Source organism: Aythya marila (genome assembly GCF_965140915.1).
Source record: "Aythya marila genome assembly, chromosome: 4".
Taxonomy (NCBI): Eukaryota; Metazoa; Chordata; class Aves; order Anseriformes; family Anatidae; genus Aythya; species Aythya marila.
The window spans coordinates 20820349-20842887 of record NC_139045.1 but is presented as its reverse complement, the minus strand read 5'-3'; the positions used below and the strand labels follow the sequence as shown (position 1 = coordinate 20842887).

General features: G+C 39.0%; 1 protein-coding gene across 3 annotated transcripts in view; it reads left to right on the top strand.

The window, feature by feature from the left end:
- WWC2 (WW and C2 domain containing 2) overlaps positions 1-22539 on the top strand; it is a 99112-nt gene that overhangs the window by 70924 nt on the left and 5649 nt on the right. For all 3 annotated transcript variants that reach the window (XR_014317443.1, XR_014317444.1, XM_082759676.1), the window contains exons 11-21: positions 22-635; positions 3912-4035; positions 6594-6674; positions 6758-6844; positions 8711-8903; positions 10606-10770; positions 11517-11635; positions 12409-12601; positions 14549-14713; positions 17122-17214; positions 18312-18554. Coding sequence is in view for 1 of the 3 variants with exons in the window: in XM_082759676.1 (XP_082615802.1) it covers positions 22-635; positions 3912-4035; positions 6594-6674; positions 6758-6844; positions 8711-8903; positions 10606-10770; positions 11517-11635; positions 12409-12601; positions 14549-14713; positions 17122-17214; positions 18312-18554 (2077 nt within the window). In the remaining 2 variants the exon portion in view is untranslated. The remainder of the gene's footprint in view (positions 1-21; positions 636-3911; positions 4036-6593; positions 6675-6757; positions 6845-8710; positions 8904-10605; positions 10771-11516; positions 11636-12408; positions 12602-14548; positions 14714-17121; positions 17215-18311; positions 18555-22539) is intronic.

Here is a 22539-nt window from a genome sequence, read left to right as displayed (position 1 = left end):
GTTTTTGTTCTTTCTTTGCAGCCTCTCAGCTAGCACATTGTCTGTGTCTTCAGGGAGCAGTTTGGGATCGCTGGCATCCAGCCGGGGGTCTCTGAATACATCAAGCAGAGGGTCGCTAAACTCACTCAGCTCCACGGATCTCTACTATAACCCAGGCGATCAGATAACAGACTTGGACTATCAGTATAAGCTTGACTTCATATTGCAGGAAAAAAGTGGTTACATTCCTTCGGGGCCTATCACTACTATTCATGAAAACGAAGTGGTCAGCTCCCATGGGAGACTGGGTTACAGTGACTCTCCTTCAGCTGCAGACCACCCCAAACTGACTGAGCCTCCCAAATCTGTGACATCGCTGTCTTCCAGGTCCTCACTCTCCTCCTTGTCCCCCCCGGGCTCCCCTTTGGTTTTAGAAGCTGCATTTTCTGTCTCAGCTCAAAATTCCCCTCTGCATCACCTCACTACAGACTTTGAAGACTGTGACCTTTCAGGTGATTTTGCAGGCATTAGTCTCTGTGAGAACCAAATGTTATTGGACTCTGAAGCCAGAGCAGGATCTCAGATTCCTACAGACGATAAAGATCTTAATGAAAGCATTAGGCAGCCTCTGCCTTCTCTACATGAAGGAAGTTCAGGTAATTAAAAAAAAATGTAATGTCAAATGTATACGTAATGTGAAGATTTCGTACTAACAGATGACTTTTGAATAGAGATATCTCCTGTAGCTGAGGAGTAGCTTGAACATGTGTTTGTCATTGTGGGCAGTAGTTTAAAAGGACACTACATAACTTCTAGCTTCAGGTGCAGAGAGCTGTGATCACCCCAGTTCCATCTACATTTGTTCAACAGCTGTCTCAGAAGGGAAATTTATGTGTTACAGACTTTATAGCCTGAAAAGTAATAGAAAAAATGAAAGCTGGATCTTGAAGACAAGGAGGCAAGGTGTCCTTATGTATTGACAGAATGTGTGGGGATAGGGCAAAAATACCTTGTGGTATTTCTTGGTAACTTGAAATCAGACGCTTTGTTTCTCACTGAAGGGTAAGTTACAAGCTGGCACCCTCAGTAAAAGAGATTTCTGGACGTAGAGTTTGAATTTTTGTGTGTATTTGAACCTGCTGTCACCAAAAGATCTGCAGTTCATTTTGGATGTGAGCTGAGGGACAGGACAAGTTACCATGTGCCATAGTGATACTCTCTGCCCATTTTTAACATGGATTTCATAGCTTTCAGCTTTTTATCCACCTGCGAGTTAAAACAGAGCACCTAAGCTAGTCTAGGTTCTCCCTACAGTCTGTGGGTAACTTCCAAAAGGATGAGTTGTCTGATCCCAAAACTTGCTTCCCTGTAAGGAAGATGGATGAATTGTCCTGTGAGTTATTGAAGTATCCTTGGTAACTGGGTAATGTTAACTTTGAGATGGCAGATTTAGATGTAATGAATTCCGCTCCTAGTCTGTAGTAAAGGTAGTGCAACCCAGGGTTCTCACATTGTCACAGCCTTTCGCAGAGTCAGAACTTCAAAAATCCCAGCTGCCAGGACTCAAAGGCTTGTCCTTAGAGCGCTGACTTTGCTGCCAGTTGTTGAGGTTGACAGTACGTTGTGCTTTCTCTGCACGTTTACTTATTGACTTTTCCTAGTGTCATGCAGCAGATCCATTTTGCCAATGAAGAACCAAAGGAGCCAGATTTCCTCTAGCACTGAGCAAGAAAAAAAAAAACACAACATGAAATGTATCTCATCAGCACGTGATATTCCCAGTTCTGCATTTTTGGGGCTGAGCTAACAGTGAAGTATCTAACAGAGAAGTTTGGGTGTCTTAGAATTAAACTATAGCCTAGCTAGAGAGTGCATTGTCCAGATAAGTTACCAAGTTTGAACTCTTGTGCCAGGAATTTGCCAGTTTGCCAAAAAAGAAAAAAAGTACCAGGACATAGACACATTTTAACGAGCAAATTATTATTTTTTTAAAATATCAAGGAATTGTAACATCTTTTGGTTCATTAGCTCAGCTTAGTGCAATATCAGAGAGGGAGAGGAAGTGTCATTTTGTCCTTTGTCCTTTCAATATAATGTAACACAGTAGTTATTTTGTTTTAGAGCTATCTTACAGAACATGGAACAAATAGTTAATTTCCCTGCGCATATTTCAGCAGCATATCCTTTCCAAACTACCAACTTTCTGTCTGTCTTTGCAATCTGGCTGCAATCCATCTGGTCTGAAAGCTGAATTTAAGACTGTTTGGAATTTAGGAACACAGGGCTGTGAGGAATCATTTTTTTGGAGAAATAATGATTTAAAGAAATACATTTTTCAAAGGCATTATGTGGTTGTCTTTTTGAGGACCTGTAATTCTGGGTAATGTCAGGGTATCTTTTAAGTCTATAGACAGTTACGATTTTAAAGTATAAATTCATCCTGGTATTCATCACTGATACTTTCTTATATAGGGTCCCATATATTATTTTAAAATCTGCATTTAGATTGCCAAAATGAGTACTCAGATTTTGAAAAGCCAGAAATGAATGAATTAAGCTTCCTATACTACAAGTTTCCACAGTAAAATGGGCCTCGTGGTGAGGCTTCAATACATTAGAAGTGAGGTATGGAGCTGGGGTAGGTTCAGTGCTCCTACTTTAATTTCCCTCTTGGAGCTGCTGCAGTGGTGAATGGGAAGGTTTACAGCAAACTCAGCTTGAGACATAAAACCTGCACAGAAAATCTCAGCCTGATAGTACAAGTTTTACAAGACTACGAGTCTGAATACTACAGAATCTGAATTTGGGGGTAGACTAACAGCAGAAGACGGTATAGGTAGTATTTTCATGTCGTAAGCTCCCATGGCTATTTAGATGCAGTGCTCACCACCTTCTGTCTGTCCCTGACTTCTCTCCACAGGTGAACCATACACACATTTGCCCCTCTGTACATGTCCCTGCTGTCAGAAACCAAGTTGGAATATCATGTAGTTCTTCCACAGTCAGTCTCTGTCATTGTCAAAGTCAATTCAGGCTGCTGTGGTAATTCCTAAGGGTAATCAATAAATCATGTCATCACCTTCACCCCTCGTGGGGGGGGGAAGGGAAAGAGCACTTCATCATCAAGGAAAAAGCATTCCTACTGCCATAAATAAAAGCACAAATGCAGCAATCAATCATCTAATCTGAAGCCTTAAATTTTAAACATCTTAACAAGATGTAAAGTCATGATTCAGGTGGGGACGATAATGCATATCAACATCCTCACCCGTCGGCAGATAAAAGTACTGCACAGGCCCTCACCATACCACACTGCAGAGCGTGGCTTTCACTGAGTGCTGCTGCCTCGCTCTGTGAGACTAGCAGATGAGTAGGAGCTGAAGATTAAAGGTGAGCAGTAGCTGATAGTAAAGACTTCATAAAATAAAATAAAAAATTGATGATAGTAAACTAGAGGGTGTTTTTCATTTCTAGTTGTTAAATTGCTGGGAAGAGAGCTTCTGTCTGACTTGTGAATATTTAATAAACAGTCAGCACTCAGTCACTTTGCATGTAGCTGAAGTGTTACAACAGTGCAGAATGTGAACATGGCAAATGCAGGTTCAAAGATCAGGATAATTGGAGTTAATATAATGAAGATAATGAAGGATAATAACTAGCTCAACTGATACAGGTGATGATAGAAGCATGTATCTTTGGAAAGGAATAGTAGTTGTACATTTTGAAGTTCATCAGTTTGGAAATATCCCCTAGACAGAATATGCGGTAAGAGTAATACAGTCTCAGAATGTTTAATGATGTGGAACAAAACCAGTCTGTGATACTCAGTTAAGGGTCACTGCTTTCAACTTGACAGCTTTCTAAGCTATGCACTTCTCTTTTCCTGACTATTAATCTCTTTGACTAATTTTCCTTCTTCTTTCTTTTCTTAGGTGTTGACTTACCAAGAAGAGCAGCTGGTCACCTGCTTGCGGAGAAAACAGCTTGTGTATCTGCTGCCGTGTCTGATGAGTCTGTAGCTGGAGATAGTGGTGTATATGAAGCTTCTGTGAAACAGTAGGTTTGAGAAATAATGCAAGGTTTTCCACCCAAAATTACACATTTCCATAAGCAGTTATGTAGTATCAGCGTAAGGAGTTTAGACATTCTGTGCAGGTTCTGCCATGTGGCTGTATTGACACTGCTCAGAGCGACTTTTGTTACTTATTGTTTTATCTGAATTTTATGACTGCAAAGCATTTTGCTTGAATATTTGCTTTGTTAAAAAGTGGGGATTGGAAAGATGAGAAGATCCCTAGTTGAAACTTTAGTATAAAAATAATCCAGGCTAGGGTTTAATATTCACATTGCACTGTGGTGGACAGCATACAAGAAGAAAAGTATTTGCTGCCATTGCTTTTTGACAAGACATGACTTCCATGGGATTCTTCACACTTGTTTCTGTGGTATTTTCACTCTTCTAGCAGCAAGAAGAATAAACTTTAGACTGGATAACAGAAGACTGTTGCAAACTGTGAGAGAAACTAAAATCTTTATTTTCTATCTCAGTGTTGGCAAATTCTTGACATTAAGAATTTTTTGTCCTTTGAGTATTCTGAGGGGTATTTTTGCAGGATGCTTACAAAGATGTAGATGCATGTCTTCTGTTGCCAGGCTAAATGCTTTTTTATTAGGACAGATAAAGGTGTATTATGGTATCATAAACAGGCTTTATTGGCCTCTGGTGAAGGTATTTCTACTTGCGCAGTCTTCCATAAATTAAAAGGTAACAAAAATGGATTTCACTAAATAGAAAAGCACAAATAAAAAAAATAAAAAAAGGATTTGTCATGAAGTATTACAGTGGCCATTCCATCCCAGCGTAGATCACGGACCCACCCTGAATTCTGAATCCTAGTAGTTTGCTCCCTATGTTCAGTTAGACATAAAGCATTTTCTTACACTGAAGTAAACTTCTGTGTATAAAAAGGACAGCACTACTTCTTTCAGAAAGCATTTCCTTGCTGTATGGGTGATGGAGCTCTAGAATAGGTTGCCCAGAGAGGTAGCAGAGTTCTTCCTTTGAAGTGGTAGTGGAGACTTGCTTCCTTCTTTGAAGATCTTGGAGATCTTCAAAGCTGCCAGGATATGGTCCTAGGCTGTCTGCTGTAGGTGTCCCTGCTTGAGCAGGGGGATTGGACCAGATGACCTCGAGGGCCCTTCCAGCCTCAACCACTCAGAAAATTCAGCCTCCACTTGACTAAGTGACTGTGATTGTTTGGTTTAATTCACTAGCCATTCCATTATTGTCTTTCCACTTTCAGTTCTGAGCCACTGTGATCAGATCACTTCTGCTCTGGTTATAAGCGCAATGGATAGAAATGAACAACCATGAAACTAAAAGCCATGGATGTTCTGTGAAGCTCTTTAGCTGTCCTCTCCAGTGACTGGAGGGATAGCTGGAAAACAGACAAAATTCCTGTCTTCTCCCTGGGGTTATTCAGGAAGAGACCTGCTCTATTACTCAGGAAGAGAGAAGAGGGGACGGTTGCATCCCCTCAGCCTGTACACAAAAGCAAACTCTTGCCATTTGTGCAAGCCAAGATTTACAGGTACTAAGTTTTCTGTGATAGTTCCAGGTCTCAGCATTCTTAATTCTTACTGAGTAGGAAGTAGTGAAGAGGTAGTAAGTGCCTCTGTGTGGTTCACTTATGTTTAGTATCTTTATGAGCACTCCGTATGGAATAACTTAAAAATTCTTGGTGTGCTCCAGTTCTGTGATTTCCACTATATAGACCAGTCCTTTGTGTTGAGTAATTTAAGGCAGGGGAGGAAATAAATACACCCTATCATATTAGCCAGCTGCTAGGAAATGAATAGGAACGGGAAACCTCTAGATGTAGAGTCTTAAAATAACGCTTGGTAACATATGGAATATCTGCATCATTCTCCACATTTCCTATTTTGACCAGCATTTATTGATCCCAACAGTCTGTTTTTAAAGATCATTGAAACACATTAATACCACGTCCTCATTCAAACCTCACAGAAAATTACTGTATTTTGCTTGTTTGTTTGTTTTTGTCACACTGATTCTCTGTAATTCCATTCTGTACTGGAGTTGCTCTTCAGCTGCAAGGATTGAGTCCTTTTGGTTCTTTGAATGGCTTTGAAAACAGGCTCAGAAGAAAGATCTTTCTTGTTTGCACAGAAACCTCTTCATTATAGAGTTCCTCTTAAATGTTCTCTGAAGCCGTATTTCGTATACAGCATACATGTGGTCCGATGCTTATCAGAAACCGTACTTTCCAATTTTGTGTCCAGGGGGATAAAGAAGTACTAAACGTGTATAAAAAGTCATCAGTTTTTCCCTTGCCTGTTAGTCTGGTTTGCTTCAGCAATCATTAAAAGGCCTTTACAGCTCATTACTGGAGTTGTCAAAACATCCAGGCACCAACTATCTTAAAACAGGAGTTGCTATTGTGTAGGCCGTGAAATTCTCATTTGGACTGCGTGCTGCAATTAAATCAGCCTGGTTAGGAGAATACATATACGTTCTGTGCGTGCGTACCTCAATTATTGCTGAATCTAAGTACAATTTTCCTAATGATTGAGTATTTGCTTGTTTGCCCTAGACCAAACGAAACCGAGGACACTGTATATAGTGAAGATGATGCAACAACTCTCGAGGCTGCCCAGGTACAGATAGGACTCAGGTGAGTGAGCAGCAAAGGGAGTATTTGTCTTCCTATGTAAATGCAAACAATGAGCTTTCCTCACGTTGTCCTTTCTTTAACAGATACGACCACAGCAATTCAAGTTTTGTGATAATCATAGGCCAGCTTAGAAATCTTCCAGCGTTTTCCGTCCCCCTTGGCTCTAAAGTGTAAGTCAAAAAATCACTGAGTAGTAGTGTTGAAATATGAGAGTATAATAATACATTGTGTACATTTTTCAAAGGAATGTATTGATTTACTGCTTAACAACACTAAAATATGTATAAAACATTTCTAACCATAGTAGTACTTAGCTTATACAGATGCTATCAATGCTGCAGGAAAAAGAAGTTACCAGAAAATTTGTACATTAAAGTGGAATACTTAATATTTATGTCAAGGGCATTTATGTTCACCTGGGAAGATAGAGGTTTGTCACAGCAAAATCTGAGGCATTGATTGACATTTAAACTTTTTTTTTTTTTTTTAATTAAAATGAAAGTTAGCACTTAGGCTAAACAAAACTGGTAAGCACTTCATCTTTTATTTGTCTGTTTACCCATCATTCTGGCCTGATGCCAGTAAATTGGCTAACAAATATTAAAAAGAATGCTCCAGTGAACTGTCTTTTAAACACAATTTTAATTTACTTTATCTACTATTCCTACTTCTTTTCTAAACGTTTCCTAATTGTATTTCTTAATCTACTAAAACGGCTACTTCCAGTAGACCATACAAATTGCTCAGCTACACTTAGGTGAATACTACAGCAGCATTACTGAAATTACATTACACTGCCACTTAACTTTGGGATTGGTTTGTCAAAAGGCTGTACGCCTGCTCTCCAGGCTATACTTGATAACCAAACAACTTAGATCTCACTCTTTATCCCAAAAAGCTGAACATAATTGGGGAATAAAAGATATACCTAAATTCAGAAAGCAAAATCAAACTTCTCCCAGACCTAATTTCTTCTGTTTCATTTCATATAAAACCAAATTTTTAATAATACTAACAGTATGTACAAAATCACTACCAAAAGATACAGTAATACTGCTGTAACTCTGGGGAGAATAATTTATTTTTTTCTCAGTTTTTTGCAGAATACTTTTCCTTGACCCACTTTTTCTTCTTGCTTTAGATAGCTTCATTGTATTCTGTTCTACAGTGAGTATCAATAATATTTAAAGCCAATACCAGAAATAGGTTAGTGCGTAGGCACAGAGAAGATGCAGAACAATTACTGGTTCTCTATTTGTGTGTATGAGGTGCTGTGCACTAGGTAAATAACATCGACAAATTGCATTAGGAATGTCTTCGCTCCATCAAATCACTATTAAAGTGAGACTTTCAAGTTAGGTGATAACTACCTTTATTCACACAGTATCCATGCGTATTTGTTAAATAAATAGAATGTGGCTGCCTAACAATTTCAAGATATTTCCTAAACTGAAGTTCAAGCTTTCAGGCCACATTCTTCTAAGTCTCACTTCATGTCTTACGAATTAGTCTTAAGCAGCTATGACCCTAACTATTTTCTTCCACATTTTTCTTAGTTTTCTGTTTTCTTTGAAGTTTTTGTATCGTTTGCTTTTTTAAAAGATTAAAGGACATGTTGCTGCTTTTCAGTGCTGCTCCCACAGTTCTAAGACTTTAGTTTTTACCTCTACATTTTTATTTTTTTTTGGTAACTAACATTAACATCATTTTTCCTCCCGTCTGTGACATGGTCTTCACTGTTCCCAGTACTACACCAGAGGATAAATTTGGTTAGGGACAGAAATAGCTACCTCTTCTGCTACTACCATCCCAGATGCAGACATTCCTTTTGGGGAAATGCTTGTGGAAGGCATGGGGTGGGGGAGTAGTTTTTTGACCCCTTCTCTCTTTTTCACCTATTTGATTCCACCTCTGATTTGTTGCTGTTTCATTTTCTTGCTGTGCAGTCCTTTAGACGATTGGGGTCAACTTCTATCACACATCACCAGCAAATGCTAGTTTAAATACAGGTAAAGGTTTTGTTTTGTTTCCGGCAGGTACATTAGAGTAGCAGTACTTCCATCCTCAGCCGATACCAGCTGTCTGTTCCGCACAAAAGTCCATCCGGCCATGGAGACCATTTTATTCAACGAGCTATTCAGAGTGGCCATTTCCCAAGTAACACTGCTCCAGAAGACACTGAGAATAGACGTGTGTGCTGTCAGTAGAAATCGTCGGGAGGAGTGCTTGGTATGCAGGTTTACTGCTGGCTTTTTTTGGCATGCATTTGTTTATTGTGTCTCCTCTAATTTTTGAGGGTCAGGGCCACTGAAATTTCACAGTACTTGCTTCAGATTTTTTTTCCTTTTCATGCTTATTGATTTAATACTTAAAATACTGCCTTTCTGTTAAACTCCAGATACACAATCTAAGCCTGGATGGATGTTTTAGGAGGTGTTTTGATAATTCTAACACTGCGTTACCTTAAGCCTTTAGCTATAGACTGGTACTGCAGCTTTGCAGTTTTAGATATTAAGAAATCACATATTTAATGCAACATTAACACTAGACTGTAAAAAGCTGAATGAGAGCCACAATACATCCAAATAAATCATTGTGAACCCTCCTTACCAAACCTTGAAACCTTATTACCAAAGAACAAAATTAAGCTAAATAAAGTTTTGCACATTGTTGTAGGTTATATTAAGTCCACTTTTTTAGTCTTGGTGATCTGTAGAAATAATAATAAAGCATAACATTCACAGACCAGCCTATTTCAAACCAGCTTTCTTGTATTCTGTCGTTAATTGTTGTCATTGCCTAATCAGTGATGCTTCATTTACTTTCAGATTGCTTTTGCACTTTCTGGTGCAAATCAGCCTACTTTTTCACCACAAGTCTGACTTAGTAGCACAGTGAGATTTTCAGTTAAAACGCCCTGAAGAGATGCTGGAATTCTGTAAAGGTTCATCAGACCAGATTACTGAGAATGGCCTCTCACTTTCAAAAATGCAGAAGTTAACTTACTTCCTGGGGGATGTGTTGGCCTTTCTCAGTGTGTTAGCAGACTGAACTCATCAGCTTGACTGATGTGAAGAAAACCAAGAGGTTTCCCCTCAGGTGGAGGAACAGTCAAAGACCAAAAATGCAACAGAATGGAGGATTCAAAGGTGAAGGGAAAAAAATATAAAAAAAAATATAAAACAACAAACCAAAAGACATAAGGGCTAATCACAGGATCAAATGAAAGACTTTGGAATATGACCCCCAGCAGAAAGCCCTGGGCAACATGACCAGAGTCTTGGCAAGAGCTATGTACTCAGCCCAGTAGCTGTGAGAATAATTTGCTTTGCCAAAGAACGAAGGGTTGTAATCTCCAAGGCACAGCCCCAAACCAAGTATTTTATAATTTCCCAGAGTGCCAACTCAGTGGATGTTAGTGCTTGTCCAAATGAAAGGGTTTCTTAATCTCCTTTATATAGTGTCTTTTCATCTGCTTCCTCACTGGTTAGAGCAAACAAGGTCATCCATTATTGTTTGCTGTATTGATGATTTTTGTGGTGAAACAACTGAAAAAATTGACTAAAACTTGCTGCCCCGTGAGTTGACGCTGCAGGTTTCACTGACACAGTTTTCCATTATTGAATGCTATAGAAAGCAGGCATATGATATGTTGATAGAGAGGGATTTGTGTGCGTGCATGTGGGGAGAAATTCCATATACTGAAACAAATGGACAGCAGAATGGACAGTTTGGGCCTTCCCATGTATTTCTCTTTGTTTAATTAGCAAGGGAGGGAAATAGAAAAAATGTACAGTTAAAAAGAAAATTAAGATCCGTGTCAAATTTGTGCTGCCTAATTTACCTGATAAATTCTGTAGAATTTATTTTCAGCTGTCTCGCAGGAAAATGACAGATATGAACTTCTTTCTTTCCCTTTATTTTTGCGCAGGCTGGAACTCATATCAGTCTGGCAGATTTATCGTTTTCTGATGAGACTTGTACTCTGTGGTACAACCTTTTGCCTTGCAAGCAAATTCCTGGCAAAATAAACAAGGAACAGAATGAAGAATCCATGTTTCTGTTAAGCAAGCAGTCTTCGGACTCACTGGACTTGGTGAGTGATGTGTTGGCTATTACTGTAATAACAAGGAAAAAAGCCAGAGACTCTACTTGTCATAGCACTATGATTTTGTGCATATTAATTGTCCTCCCCCAAGACCTAGTCATGCAGTTTTGTTCATATTGACTTTTTGTGTGAGTGGATCTTATATGGTGTTACAAGCTTGTTGCTAAATGTGGCTAGGGATGAGGCTTCGTAGTGGATTACAGAACTGCGCTCCAGTTCACAACACTTGAGCTGTTTCTTCTTGAAAATAATCTTAACAAAGCTTTTATTAACATTACCATTGGCTTTCATATGCATGTATTAAAAATTACTATTCATTATTTGAATTTGTATGCTTAAAAAAAGCCATTTACGCAAAACACTTGCCAATTTTTCTAGTTAAATAAGCTTTTCTGCTTCAATGCCTCCTTAAGAGAACTACATTTAAAAATGTGACTCTAAAGAGCAATGTGTTTTTTTTTTTTTAACCTAGTGATATTACAAGAAGAGAGACAAGGTACTACAGGAAGACAGAACTATATTTGATTCCATTATCATTTTACAAATAATCTATTTTTGATTGAGATTTATTAGTTAATGTGCGATACGGTGACAATTCAAAACCCTTGTATTTGTGATCTAAGTCGCATTTTTGCTGGCACCAGGGTAATACAGCTCTTGTGAGTTGTGATTTTCTTTTTGCTTATGTTATATATCACTCCGTTCTGTTTTTCCCTCTCGTTCCTTGTAAGCAGGATGCTGTGTCAGCTCTGCTGGAGAGGACATCTGCTGAGCTGGAAGCAGTAGAACAAGAGCTGGCTGAAGATGAGGAGGAGGAGGATGAACAGGAGCAAAGGGGCTCTGAGGAAGACTGGTAAAACCACTTTTTTCCCCTTACTGTTCAGGCCTGAGTCTGCTCCTTCTCCCTTTCCATAGACAAATGGAAAGGCTGTACTTTCAGAGGAGATGGTGGGGAGGAGACTCATTCTCTTTTGTGATCAATTCATTCACCTTCTTTTAGGTTTACAGTGTCTTGGCTGCTCTGTTAACTCCCATTGCCAATGCCCCTCCATGCGCATCTTCCTGTGAACCCATTTGGGGTGTCTAAGCCACTGGAGGTGTACTAAATGTGTTCTATTAAGTGTTAGTTGCATTAATAGGATTTGAAGGGAGACCTGCTGCCCAACAGAGTCAGCTTCCACTGATCATCTTCTTTTTGAAGAAGCTGTGAACTTTCCCCAGAAAGAAGCTTCTTGCTACATTGCTATGTTGAGTGGTGTTTCCATGCAATTTTTTAGCTACAGTGTAAAAATAAATACATACTTTTTTGCGGGGGAAGAAGGGACTTGCTCATTGGTTTTGTGGCCAAAGTCCTTCAATGTTATCAGCACACAGCTATAGTATATAGCACAGTGCTATTGTAATGATCCTGAAGGTGATCTGTAGTAGAGCTTGCTGGGTTTTATTGGTGCATATAATAAAAAGTGCTTTCATGTGAACTTTTTGGAAACATTTCAGTGACACTCATTTTCCCTGTCAGGAAAACATGTGCATTATACATGGGTGAAGGCCTTCCAATACCTTTGTGCTGGATATGGTGGGCTTTATCAGTTCAAGAATAAACCTGGGCTACTTTTGTTTGTACAGGTTAGAAATGCTCGTAGAAGCATCTGATGAAATAGTTGACGAAGAGGAAGATGGCATTAAGCTGGCAGTAGAAGGCAGCTGTCCTGATGACATGGGGTTATTCACTGATGCAGCAGAAATGGAGGAAGACAAGGACAGAGGGAACGATGATGAGGGCCATGAAAGCCAGCAAGCTGCGGTAATACTAACACTGGTGAGTATTTTGGAATATGCATTCCTGTGGTATCTTTATATGTCTGAAGACCTGTTTCTGAGCAGTTAATCTAGAAATCTGTCACATCTGAGCATTCACAATTTGATGCGGCATTTACTGTAGGACTTGTATGTATTTTTAACAAAACTTTTGTGGTCCGTTCTGAACCATACAGAAGGCATTTAACAGATATGCTTCACAGAGCTTTTAAGTTAAAGACGATTAATTAAAAATGTCAGTTTTCACCTTTTTTTGTTGCACAGAGAGAATATTTAAGGTACAGGTGCAGTTCAGTAGTTAAAATATTTCTGCATGCCCATTTCGTTGTTGCCTATTTTCTTCTGATTTATCTGCTCTGTTTCGCTTCTAATAAATAGAGGGAGAAACAGAACAGGGATCAAGATCTTTAAACCAGTGAGGGGATTTCATTATTTCTTCTCTTTATATTGGGGCATGAAATACAAAAGCTGCTTAGCAGAGCAGAGGCAGAAAGACTAATTTAACATAAAATTCCAAAATGTGCATTAAACTGTACTGTTGAACTACTCACACATTGCACATAGCAAATCCCATGTTCTTGTCAACTGTTTACCTAAAATTATACTCTACTATTTGGAGAGCACCTTTAGAAAACCTTTCATACAGATATGCTTGATGTGGTAGCACGAACTCTAGAAATAAAATTTTAAGAATGCTTTTTAGCACCTTACTGAAAATACTGGTGCATATATTAGACCTACAGATTCTGTAAAATAACAAGGTAAAAATTATGTAAAATAACAAGGTAAAAAGACGAGTGACAGCTTGATCCTTCAAGTTTGTGACAATACAAAAGTTTGACGGTGGACTTGCTTGAAACTGTAATTAACTTCCAATTAATGTGCAAAGATGTCAAATGAACCGAGGCTGTGGTACAAAAGGACTGACAGTCTTCTGGGTAGCAGACAAATATAGATCAGAGCTCTAACTCAGCAAGGGGAGACATCAAGGAGACCATCTGAAGGTTAGACACACATGTAAGTCTTTCGCTAAGCCAGGGCTAGACCTGGACAGTGAGTAAAAGACAGACCTGATTACAAACCAGCCACACAACAGATGATCTTGTGCCAGAGCCTTTCAGGACTGCAGTTGTGCTATTTAGGCCCTTGTATTTATCACCCGTGCGTTCAAAATCATGAAGCTCATTAAACTACCTGAGTTGGAGAAAATGCCCCAATGCACATCAGTAATACCAAACGTGCCAGCTGCTGCAGTGCTCGTTGTAGCCCTGCTGTCAAGGTGATTGCTGTGTGTTAGCACAGACTGCGCCACCTATGGGGATGCTGCACCTGAGGCTCCCCGTGACACGCTTGGGGTAACCATACTAGGCAGCAGCCCCTTCTGAGGGCCAGCAGCTAGAAATGTCTTCTGCCTGGGTTTCACAAGGCTGGCAAAGCTCTGTAGAAGCCCCACTGCTGGGCCTTTGGGGCTGTGTGACTGTATGGAAGGGCCAGGGCAATGCAACTTTCCCAGCTGCTGCTTGCAGTGCACGAGCACCATCTCTGGCATGGCAGAACCTCGTTTTTCTGCAAATGCCGAACAAAGCCAGTATAAATACAAATGCAGAGTCATAACAACAATAATAATAATCTCTGCAAATGGCAAACCAAAACACTTGTTGTACCATGGCTGTATCACACCATCTGCAGGACAGCAAAGGCAAAAGCCTTGGTTCTGTTGGATACACAGGGTACCTTCAAAGACTCCCCCCAGTGCCTCTACACATTTGGGAGTTTTGCTTTTCTTTACTTGTCGTAGTTTCTCTGTTATGTGCAAGATGATTTTTGCCACTTGTCTTTTTCCATCCCGTGTAAGGTGACAAGAATGCTTGTAAAATCTGAAGACATAGAAACTATGCAGTGGCATGTGTCTGGATACACTACTTATAAACCTCATTTCTTTTGATAGGTTGATAAAGAGACTAACACTGAGGAACCAGTTAATGAGAATGCAACAGTCCGACCCAAGGACAGGGCCAGCTGGAGCTCCAGACAGCGTCCCTTTGTCAGGAACAGCATGATAGTGCGCTCACAAACCTTCTCTCCAGGCGAGCGGAACCAATACATCTGTAGGGTAAGAGGAAAAACACTTGGAATGAAGAGCTATTAACGAAAGAGTCATTTAACTTCTTGGGAATGATGCATTAATGACAGTGAGTCATGTACCAATTTTCCCTGCAAGAGGCAGAGCCTGTGCTTTCTCTCAGTTTGTTCTTTCCCTAACTGACCTGATGTGTAGGAGAACTGCCTTCAGCAAAGTTTTGTGCTCTTGCAAAACTCCTTTACTAGGGCAAAAATAGATCCTATTGGAGAGAAGTAGCAAAGTCCTGTCCTGTGCTGGCTGTCTGCAAAAAGTGTTTTGCTGCACATGAGCAGCTACAGCTCTCACACGGCAAAATAATTTGTTAAAACAAAATAGAGTTCACTGTAAATTGCCATTACATTAACATATTTTAATAATATAACCATTTAAATGTAACAGTGTGGAAAGAGCTCAGTCATCAATTGTAAATATCACTTTGTATCTTAACTGGTTTTAAACCTGGGCAACCCGAATCCTGCTGTAATTACCTCTTTGAAGGATGTGTGAGCACAGCCTAGGGGCTAAGTTTTAAGCATGGCTTTAATGACAAAGTTATCCAGTCTCTATAATGGTAGTATGGGGGGGGGTGGGAGAAAAAAAAAGAATATTTAAATTATCAACCCTATTGCTGCTCAGCTGAGAAAATCATGTGTTTGAAGATTTAAAGCATGGACTACCAGCTCTATAGATTGTCATTTACAGATACCCTAGAAAAGGCAGGTTATTTTGATCTTCATTTTCTACAGGCTACTCACACAAGTGTGACTTTTTAAAATACTTGATGCTTTAAATCTTCTCCAGTTCAGTTAGAGGTGGTTGCATTTATCATTTGGAAATGGTAATGTTGGTTGCCTCTTTATAATTCTCATTGGCCTAAAAATCTATCGTCAGTATGTAAATATTTAAATGACTATTCATACATATGAATGAAAAGTAGTGGATAGTATTGTAACAATCTGTACATGATTTGGATAGATCATTGGCTGAATTCAGAACTTAGCCTTCATTTTAATTCATTTTAATTTAATACTGGCAACTGTCTATAGTGGCAAAAAAAAAAGGAGGGGGACCATTAACTGTGGAGGTCATCTACAGGAAGTGACGCTAGGTGCTTTGATGGCTTAGTTAGTAAAAACCCATGAGTTTTCTGCATCCATAAAGTTCTGCACTTTTGTAGCTTAGAAACTTGCCACGTACCTGCTGCCTGAAGCCAGAACCTGAAATAACAAGCTGTGACCAAAACACTGTCTCTGTCATCGCGTACAGTATAGTATGTCCTGGAAGCAAAGTAACCAAGAAAAAAAAACACGTTTGCACAAATCCGTCTTTTGCAGCTTCAGAAATACTCATGGTCCGTTGCCTGGGCTCAGGAGTGGGCACTGTAGCTGCATCCAAGCCTGTGGATAGGGCTGAGCACTCATGTCTCCGCGGTCTTAAGAAAGTACCTGTTCTCATATGATGCTACAGCAAACAAACAAAACTATTTTTGAGGCCTAAAGGACAGACCCGAAGTCTGTTGGCACCTTTGAAAAATCTCCCTTGAAAAGTGCTTAAAACAGTGGTCAGTGATGACCTCCACCTGTGTGTATCCAGGGGTGAGTTCCCAGCAGCATCTCCGTGGTGAAAAGACAGACTTCTCTCTAGAGAAGTGTATTCATGTTGCAAAAGTAATTTATTTCTCACCCCAACTCCCAGTCGGTCCTGTATAAACATGCTTTAGGGCTCTGGCAAGTTGGTTATTGAAATGTTAGCAGAATGATTCTTTTTATCTGTCCTTTTCTGAGGAGGTGAAAATAAATATTTAGATAGATGCTTCTGTTTTCTTTGAAGATTTACCACCACGCATGTTGATGCATCTAACAATCAGCCTGTGTTGATGTATGTGGGACTGATGCTGTAACTAAGAAAAAAAACCCTGTTGTTCTGTGGTGGATATTTGAGAAGGAAAAAGTACTTCAGAATGAAGTTGTACACACACCTGTACTTTTTACAAATAGTAATACAAAACAAAAGGTGTATGTCTACAGAAATTTTCCTTCCCTGTGGTAAATTTGTTAAAGCCTGCCCCAAGTAAAAGAAATCCATAATAAATGAACTCTGTAGTATAGTCTGCAGTCATACAGAAGCCAGCCAGTGATTTGGTGGTACTTAATAGCCAGTTATCTTCCTTGATTCCTGAACAGTCTACTAGTTAGTTCAGTAAGATCAGTGATTGTCATGGCATAGGAGCAGAAATTTAGAGTAGATGCTCTAGTTATTTTTTCTTGTATTTTACATGTATAGTAAGAATGACCTACCTGTATGATCAACACTGAGGCTTTTGGACTGTCTTCATCAATACAGATGTATTTGTATGTGAAGATGCTTTATATCTCTGTTCATTATATACATTTTGACAGTTGAATCGAAGTGACAGCGACAGCTCAACACTGGCCAAAAAGTCTCTCTTTGTGAGAAACGCCACAGAAAGGAGGAGCCTAAGAGTTAAACGGGTGAGTGCTGCATTACCTGTGCGGTTTAAGGGAAAGAGTTTGGAGATGAGGAATAGCAAGTAACTTAAGCCATATGCTTTATTTCAAGTATTTGAGCAAAAGTGATGCAAGTTACCAGATGTAGACTCTATTTTCAAGTTGAGACCTCCCCACAATGGTCTTTATCCTTCACTATCCTCCACTGACAAAGCTTATGTTGCTCTAGTTGTGGCTGGAGCCAGCAGCAAGGTGCTGGCGCTCAGCATTGCAACATCTACTGTTGGATTTTAACATGTTACCGTCAAAGCAGTCTGAGTTAAAGAACCGTAGTGTTACAAAGAGACCCAAGGCAGCTTAAGCTGCACAAATGTGAACATCAGCAGCATGCATCTTGAGCAAATTTTGATGGAAATTTCAAGGATTCAGATATGCTTTTAAAGTTGATTTACTCTTCTCCAAGAGTGTATGAGGAACAAAGTGACTGAAGGAGAAGAGAGTAAGATTATTTTTATTTTACATAGAGTTCATTCTTATAAGTTATGAGGTATATTTTAATCTTGACTGCAACTAAAAATACGCTTCCCCAGAAGGGTTGTTACCAGGTAGCAGGATTACATTTGGCATAAGAAAGAAGTATAAAATAGCCTAGGACAGCTTGTACTGCCCAATTTATTCATGTGAAAATGCACAGTGAAAGGATAGTAAATAAATGTGAAATATACTAAAAAAGTGCCTGTTTACAGAGTTCATAACATCATTTGCTTGGGCCTTGAAAAAGCAACCGTTGAGTAAAAAAACAAAAAATATATAGTTGAAATCTGTGGGGAAGTCTGTGTAGTTTTGGACTACTGGTATTGTGCTGTCCTGAGGATCAGACCAGGGTTTTTTGGTTTTAACCTGTCAATATATCATTCTACAAGTTTTTGGTGAATCTTTTGCACTTATGTTTAATGACTGACCGAAAAATAATTGCAGAATAGATGGATGTTTGGATGGGGATCTTATAGCAACTTTCTGCTAACAGAAAATAGTTGAGCTTTTCTGAATGTATTCTGTCAAATTCTGCACTAGCCTTTCTGGATATTAATTTTTATTTTTCTCCTTCCCAAATGATTCAGCCTGTTTGCCAACCGATCATGCGAAGAGCTATGCAAGAGTGCCCTATCCGCACTTCCCTGGACTTGGAGCTGGACCTCCAGGCGTCACGCACACGACAGAATCGACTGAATGATGAGCTTCAGGCCTTGCGGGATCTTAAACAGAAGCTTGAGGAAATGAAAGGTAGAGGAGAGACAGACCTTCCCCTGTGTGTGCTCGAGGATGAACGATTTCAGAAACTCCTGAAACAAGCTGAAAAACAGGTATGAGCAGCATACAGATTTTGTGTGATTGAACAGAGATATGCTCTTGCCTTTTTTACAAATACATTTACAGATTTTTCCAGAAGTTCAGAGTTGACTACTTATGCTATGTAATTCAGATGTGTAAATGCTATTTCCTCTATTAGTCAATACTACAGTATTTACACCTAGAATATGAAGCAGCATTGTTGTAGCACCCCTATCTAAATGCTGTAGTAATTCAGAGTAGAAACTGTTATTTGAGGTAATAGGTGTGGTTGGTGTAGTAAAATAGCAGAGGTGTCTACTTGAAAGTTCATTTAACAGTTGCATCCCAGCCATATGTCTACAGAGTTTCATACGCTTTTTGTCCTCCAGCATTAGCTGATTTGCAGCCTTCACAGAACTGGTAGCCAAAAGATCATTTTATCAGGTAGGGAGAGGCAACGGCCATTACTTACAGTAGTGGGGGTGTACAGGAAGGGTGGTACTTCCGCTGTGGCTTAGTTCTTTAGGCAGGACATACTTGTTCTAATTTTGGCAGATTAAAGCCAAATTCTGCTCTCCATGGGATTGTCTGTAAAAGAATACAAATATATATTCAGTCTCTAATCTAACAAACTAAGATGGGATGCCCTCATGTGAGTAAAGACAAGAATAAGGATAGAAGGGATGAGAGGCAGCAGTGACAAGCTGGACCATGGGAAATTCTGACTTAATAAGTGAAAAAAGTTGGATTTTAAGTGTTTTTTGTTTTGTTTTAGGGGGGCATATGGTTGTGTTTTTTAAACTATGAGGGTGATCATCCTCTCCTGGACACAAGTTATTCAAAGTAGTAAAAATGGAAACCCATTTCAATAAACTGCAGAGGACCTCTTAATATGTAAATAACAGTTTTAAAAATAGTTAATAGCCTTGTGTAGGGCAGGGAAGGGATAATCCTAATATTTACACATACAAAGATGGGCTCTGAATTAGCTGAATTAGGAATGAGATACTGCAGATACAAGAAACAAAAACATCACAATGCTCTGATGCCAAAAAGCAAATAAGACATTGGGAATTAGAAAGCTGGAACAAAACAAGTCATCATTCTTTAATGATATAAATACATGTTCTACCTGCAACTTAAACATTGTTCAGTATGGTTCCCCATCTCAAAGCAGATAATAAGACTACAAAGGGTGAACAAGAACGGTCAAAGGAAGGAAACAGATTCTGTGTTAGGAATTGCCAAGTAGCTACACCTAAAGCTACAACTGTAAAATCATGAGTGTTGTGGAGGAGAGCACTTATATATTCATCATCTTTTAAATATGAGAAATAGGGAAATGAAGGGGTAGCAAGTTAAACAAACACATTATGATATTTAAAAGCTGTAAATATAAAAATATATTTTATATTTATAAAACTATATAATATTATATAAAATATATAAATATATAAAAAGATTTTTGACCAAACATTGTGAATAGCACAAGTTTACGTAGACTCAAAAAGCAGAAAAATGAAAGAAAATGGAAGAAAAATCCAGCAGAGGTCATTAACCAGAGTGATACCACCTACTTCAAGAAGGCCTTGACCATCAGCTTAGAAAACAAAGCATTTTCCCAATATGTTCTCCCACGTCTGTTCTTGACCAGTGCTGTCCTCTCTGTCTGTCTCTTCCTTGGCTTCTGCTGTTGGCCATACTTAGCTAAGTTTTAAAATGGCTATAAAAACTAGCACAGTTCAGGCTCAGTGTTGAAAAGTATTTTGAAAGACCCTTGATTAAAATGGAGTAAGACATCACAATGTTTAAATATCACATGATGTATCCATGTTTTATCATTATTATTTTACTTCATTGGATGTATTTGACCTTTGAAAAATTTAACCCATAAGAATAGCAGTTTATATAAAAGAAATTTATCTACATTTGTTTGTAAGTTTATAGGTTGTATCTAATGCTCAATGCAGGACAATCATTTTAAATTGTTTGTTTAATTTAAAACAAAACCCACAAGCTTATTCCCACTAGAATAGAGTACTGTTTAATATTCTTTTTTTAATATTCCTTTGGATTTGTGCATTCTTATTTCAGCCAGCTCTTCCAAGGAGATAGGTGTCTGATATCTTATATTTCTGGAGTCAGTTATCAGCCCAGTGACACATGCTGCGATGAGGAATAAGGGCAGTAATATACATTCTTAAAATACATGCAGGCTGCAGCACAGCATTTAAGTCCCTCTTTCCAAGCTAAAAGTGAGATCAATGATCACAACCACTCCACCTCTTTGAACAGTGCTTACCAAGTTTCTAGAAATATTTCTGCCCTTAGTATCATTGCAGCCTTCCCCTGCGGAACAAAACAACCCTGAGAATGCTGTACTCTGCTGTCAGTGTTTCCTCTTGGGTTAGCAGAACACAGCAGTCCACAGAACATCATCATACATTATTTTTGAGATCCTGCAGGCATTATAATGGCACAGACTAATGCAGCAGCTAGAAGTGCCAGAACAACTGAGAGAGTCTCAAGTGGAAAAAGAAATTGCAGATGTAGGGGATATTGAAAATCAGTGGCTGCTTGCTAGCAGGCAGTTACTCTGCTTGAAGCCCAATGCCCAGACTCCATTCCTTCCCTGCCTACTACACATTCCTAAGTATAGCAAGAATGTAAAGCCCACTAATAACTGCAGATCAAAACCAGTAGGTAATTCTGTGCAGCACAAACATTGTTTCTGTTTAGGTAGCATTTCTGTGAGAAATCATCCAGGATTTCAAAGTTTGTCTTAAATCCTCATACAAGTAAGTTTTCAGATACCTAGCGCCCTTTGAAGTACCTCCTCTTCACACGTGTCCAAAAAAGATTCTTGTGTATGGCCACAAATATCTTTTTTTTTTCCAAGATACAGTCTATGTAAAAGTAATCTTAAATTGTGTCATTAATAACACAAATATGTCCTTGTTTCCAGTGTTTTGGTGTTTAGCACTTAACAATTTTTCTTTAGGCTCGCTTTCATTCTCCTACACAAAAAAAAAAAAAAATGAATGTGACAGGAGTTAGCATTTCAGCTTTAATTTTGCTCGTCTTTTCTTATTCTTTGTTATCTCATGCTTAAGTTAAGCACGGATACCGGGATTCCTCTCTGGCTGAGGTCAGATTTTTGGCACTTAAGGAATGCACAGCCAAAGTTTGTGTGCCTCTGTGTTTTAGATGGATGGAGGATTGACTGGCTATAAATCAGTCAAGAACCATGATATTAATACAGTCCCAGTCTTGTACACACCTTCTCATGTGCATGTTCTCATACTAGACTGAAATTAAAGTCTACCTGAGAGCATCCTGAAACTGTCAAGTTCTGAGTCCCAATCCACGTTCGAGGTAGCTGTGGCAAATGGGAGAGATCACTTCCCTCAGTTGTCTGCTCCTTCCTTCTGCTGGAGATTGCTGCTCTGCACTAGCAGGGAATGTCTCTTAGCTTCCTGCAGCCTGACACGCTAGTTCAAAATAAATTTGACACCTGTCTGACAGAGATCACAAGTCTGTAGACCTTTGGTCTCTCACTATGTGTTGTTGGCTCAGAGTAATTTTATGCATATAAAAAATTAAAGGATTTTTCTGATAAAAATGTAAGGAGTGCAATATCAGCACAGTGAATGGCCAGCGTTAAGAAAAAAAACGATGTGTTTATAAACGATTATAGCCTGAAATGCAGTAGTCACAAAAATCTTGCATATAATTAGGGAGAAGATACAATTTTTTAAAACTTACTAATTTTATGTTTAGTGTATTGATGATAAATATTAGCTGTGGGATCTGATAAAAACATATGGCCAGTGACATACGTAAAATTAATTAATACACTGCCAGCTGTAGATTGCAAACTTATGTTCACTAACAAATAGGGGAAACAATGTTTACAGGTTAATTTCACTTTAAAATCTTTGCTCTTTTGGAGTTGGGAACTGAAGTTAACAGCAGCACAAGTTTACTGGTGGGTAGGTATTTACTGAACTGCATTCA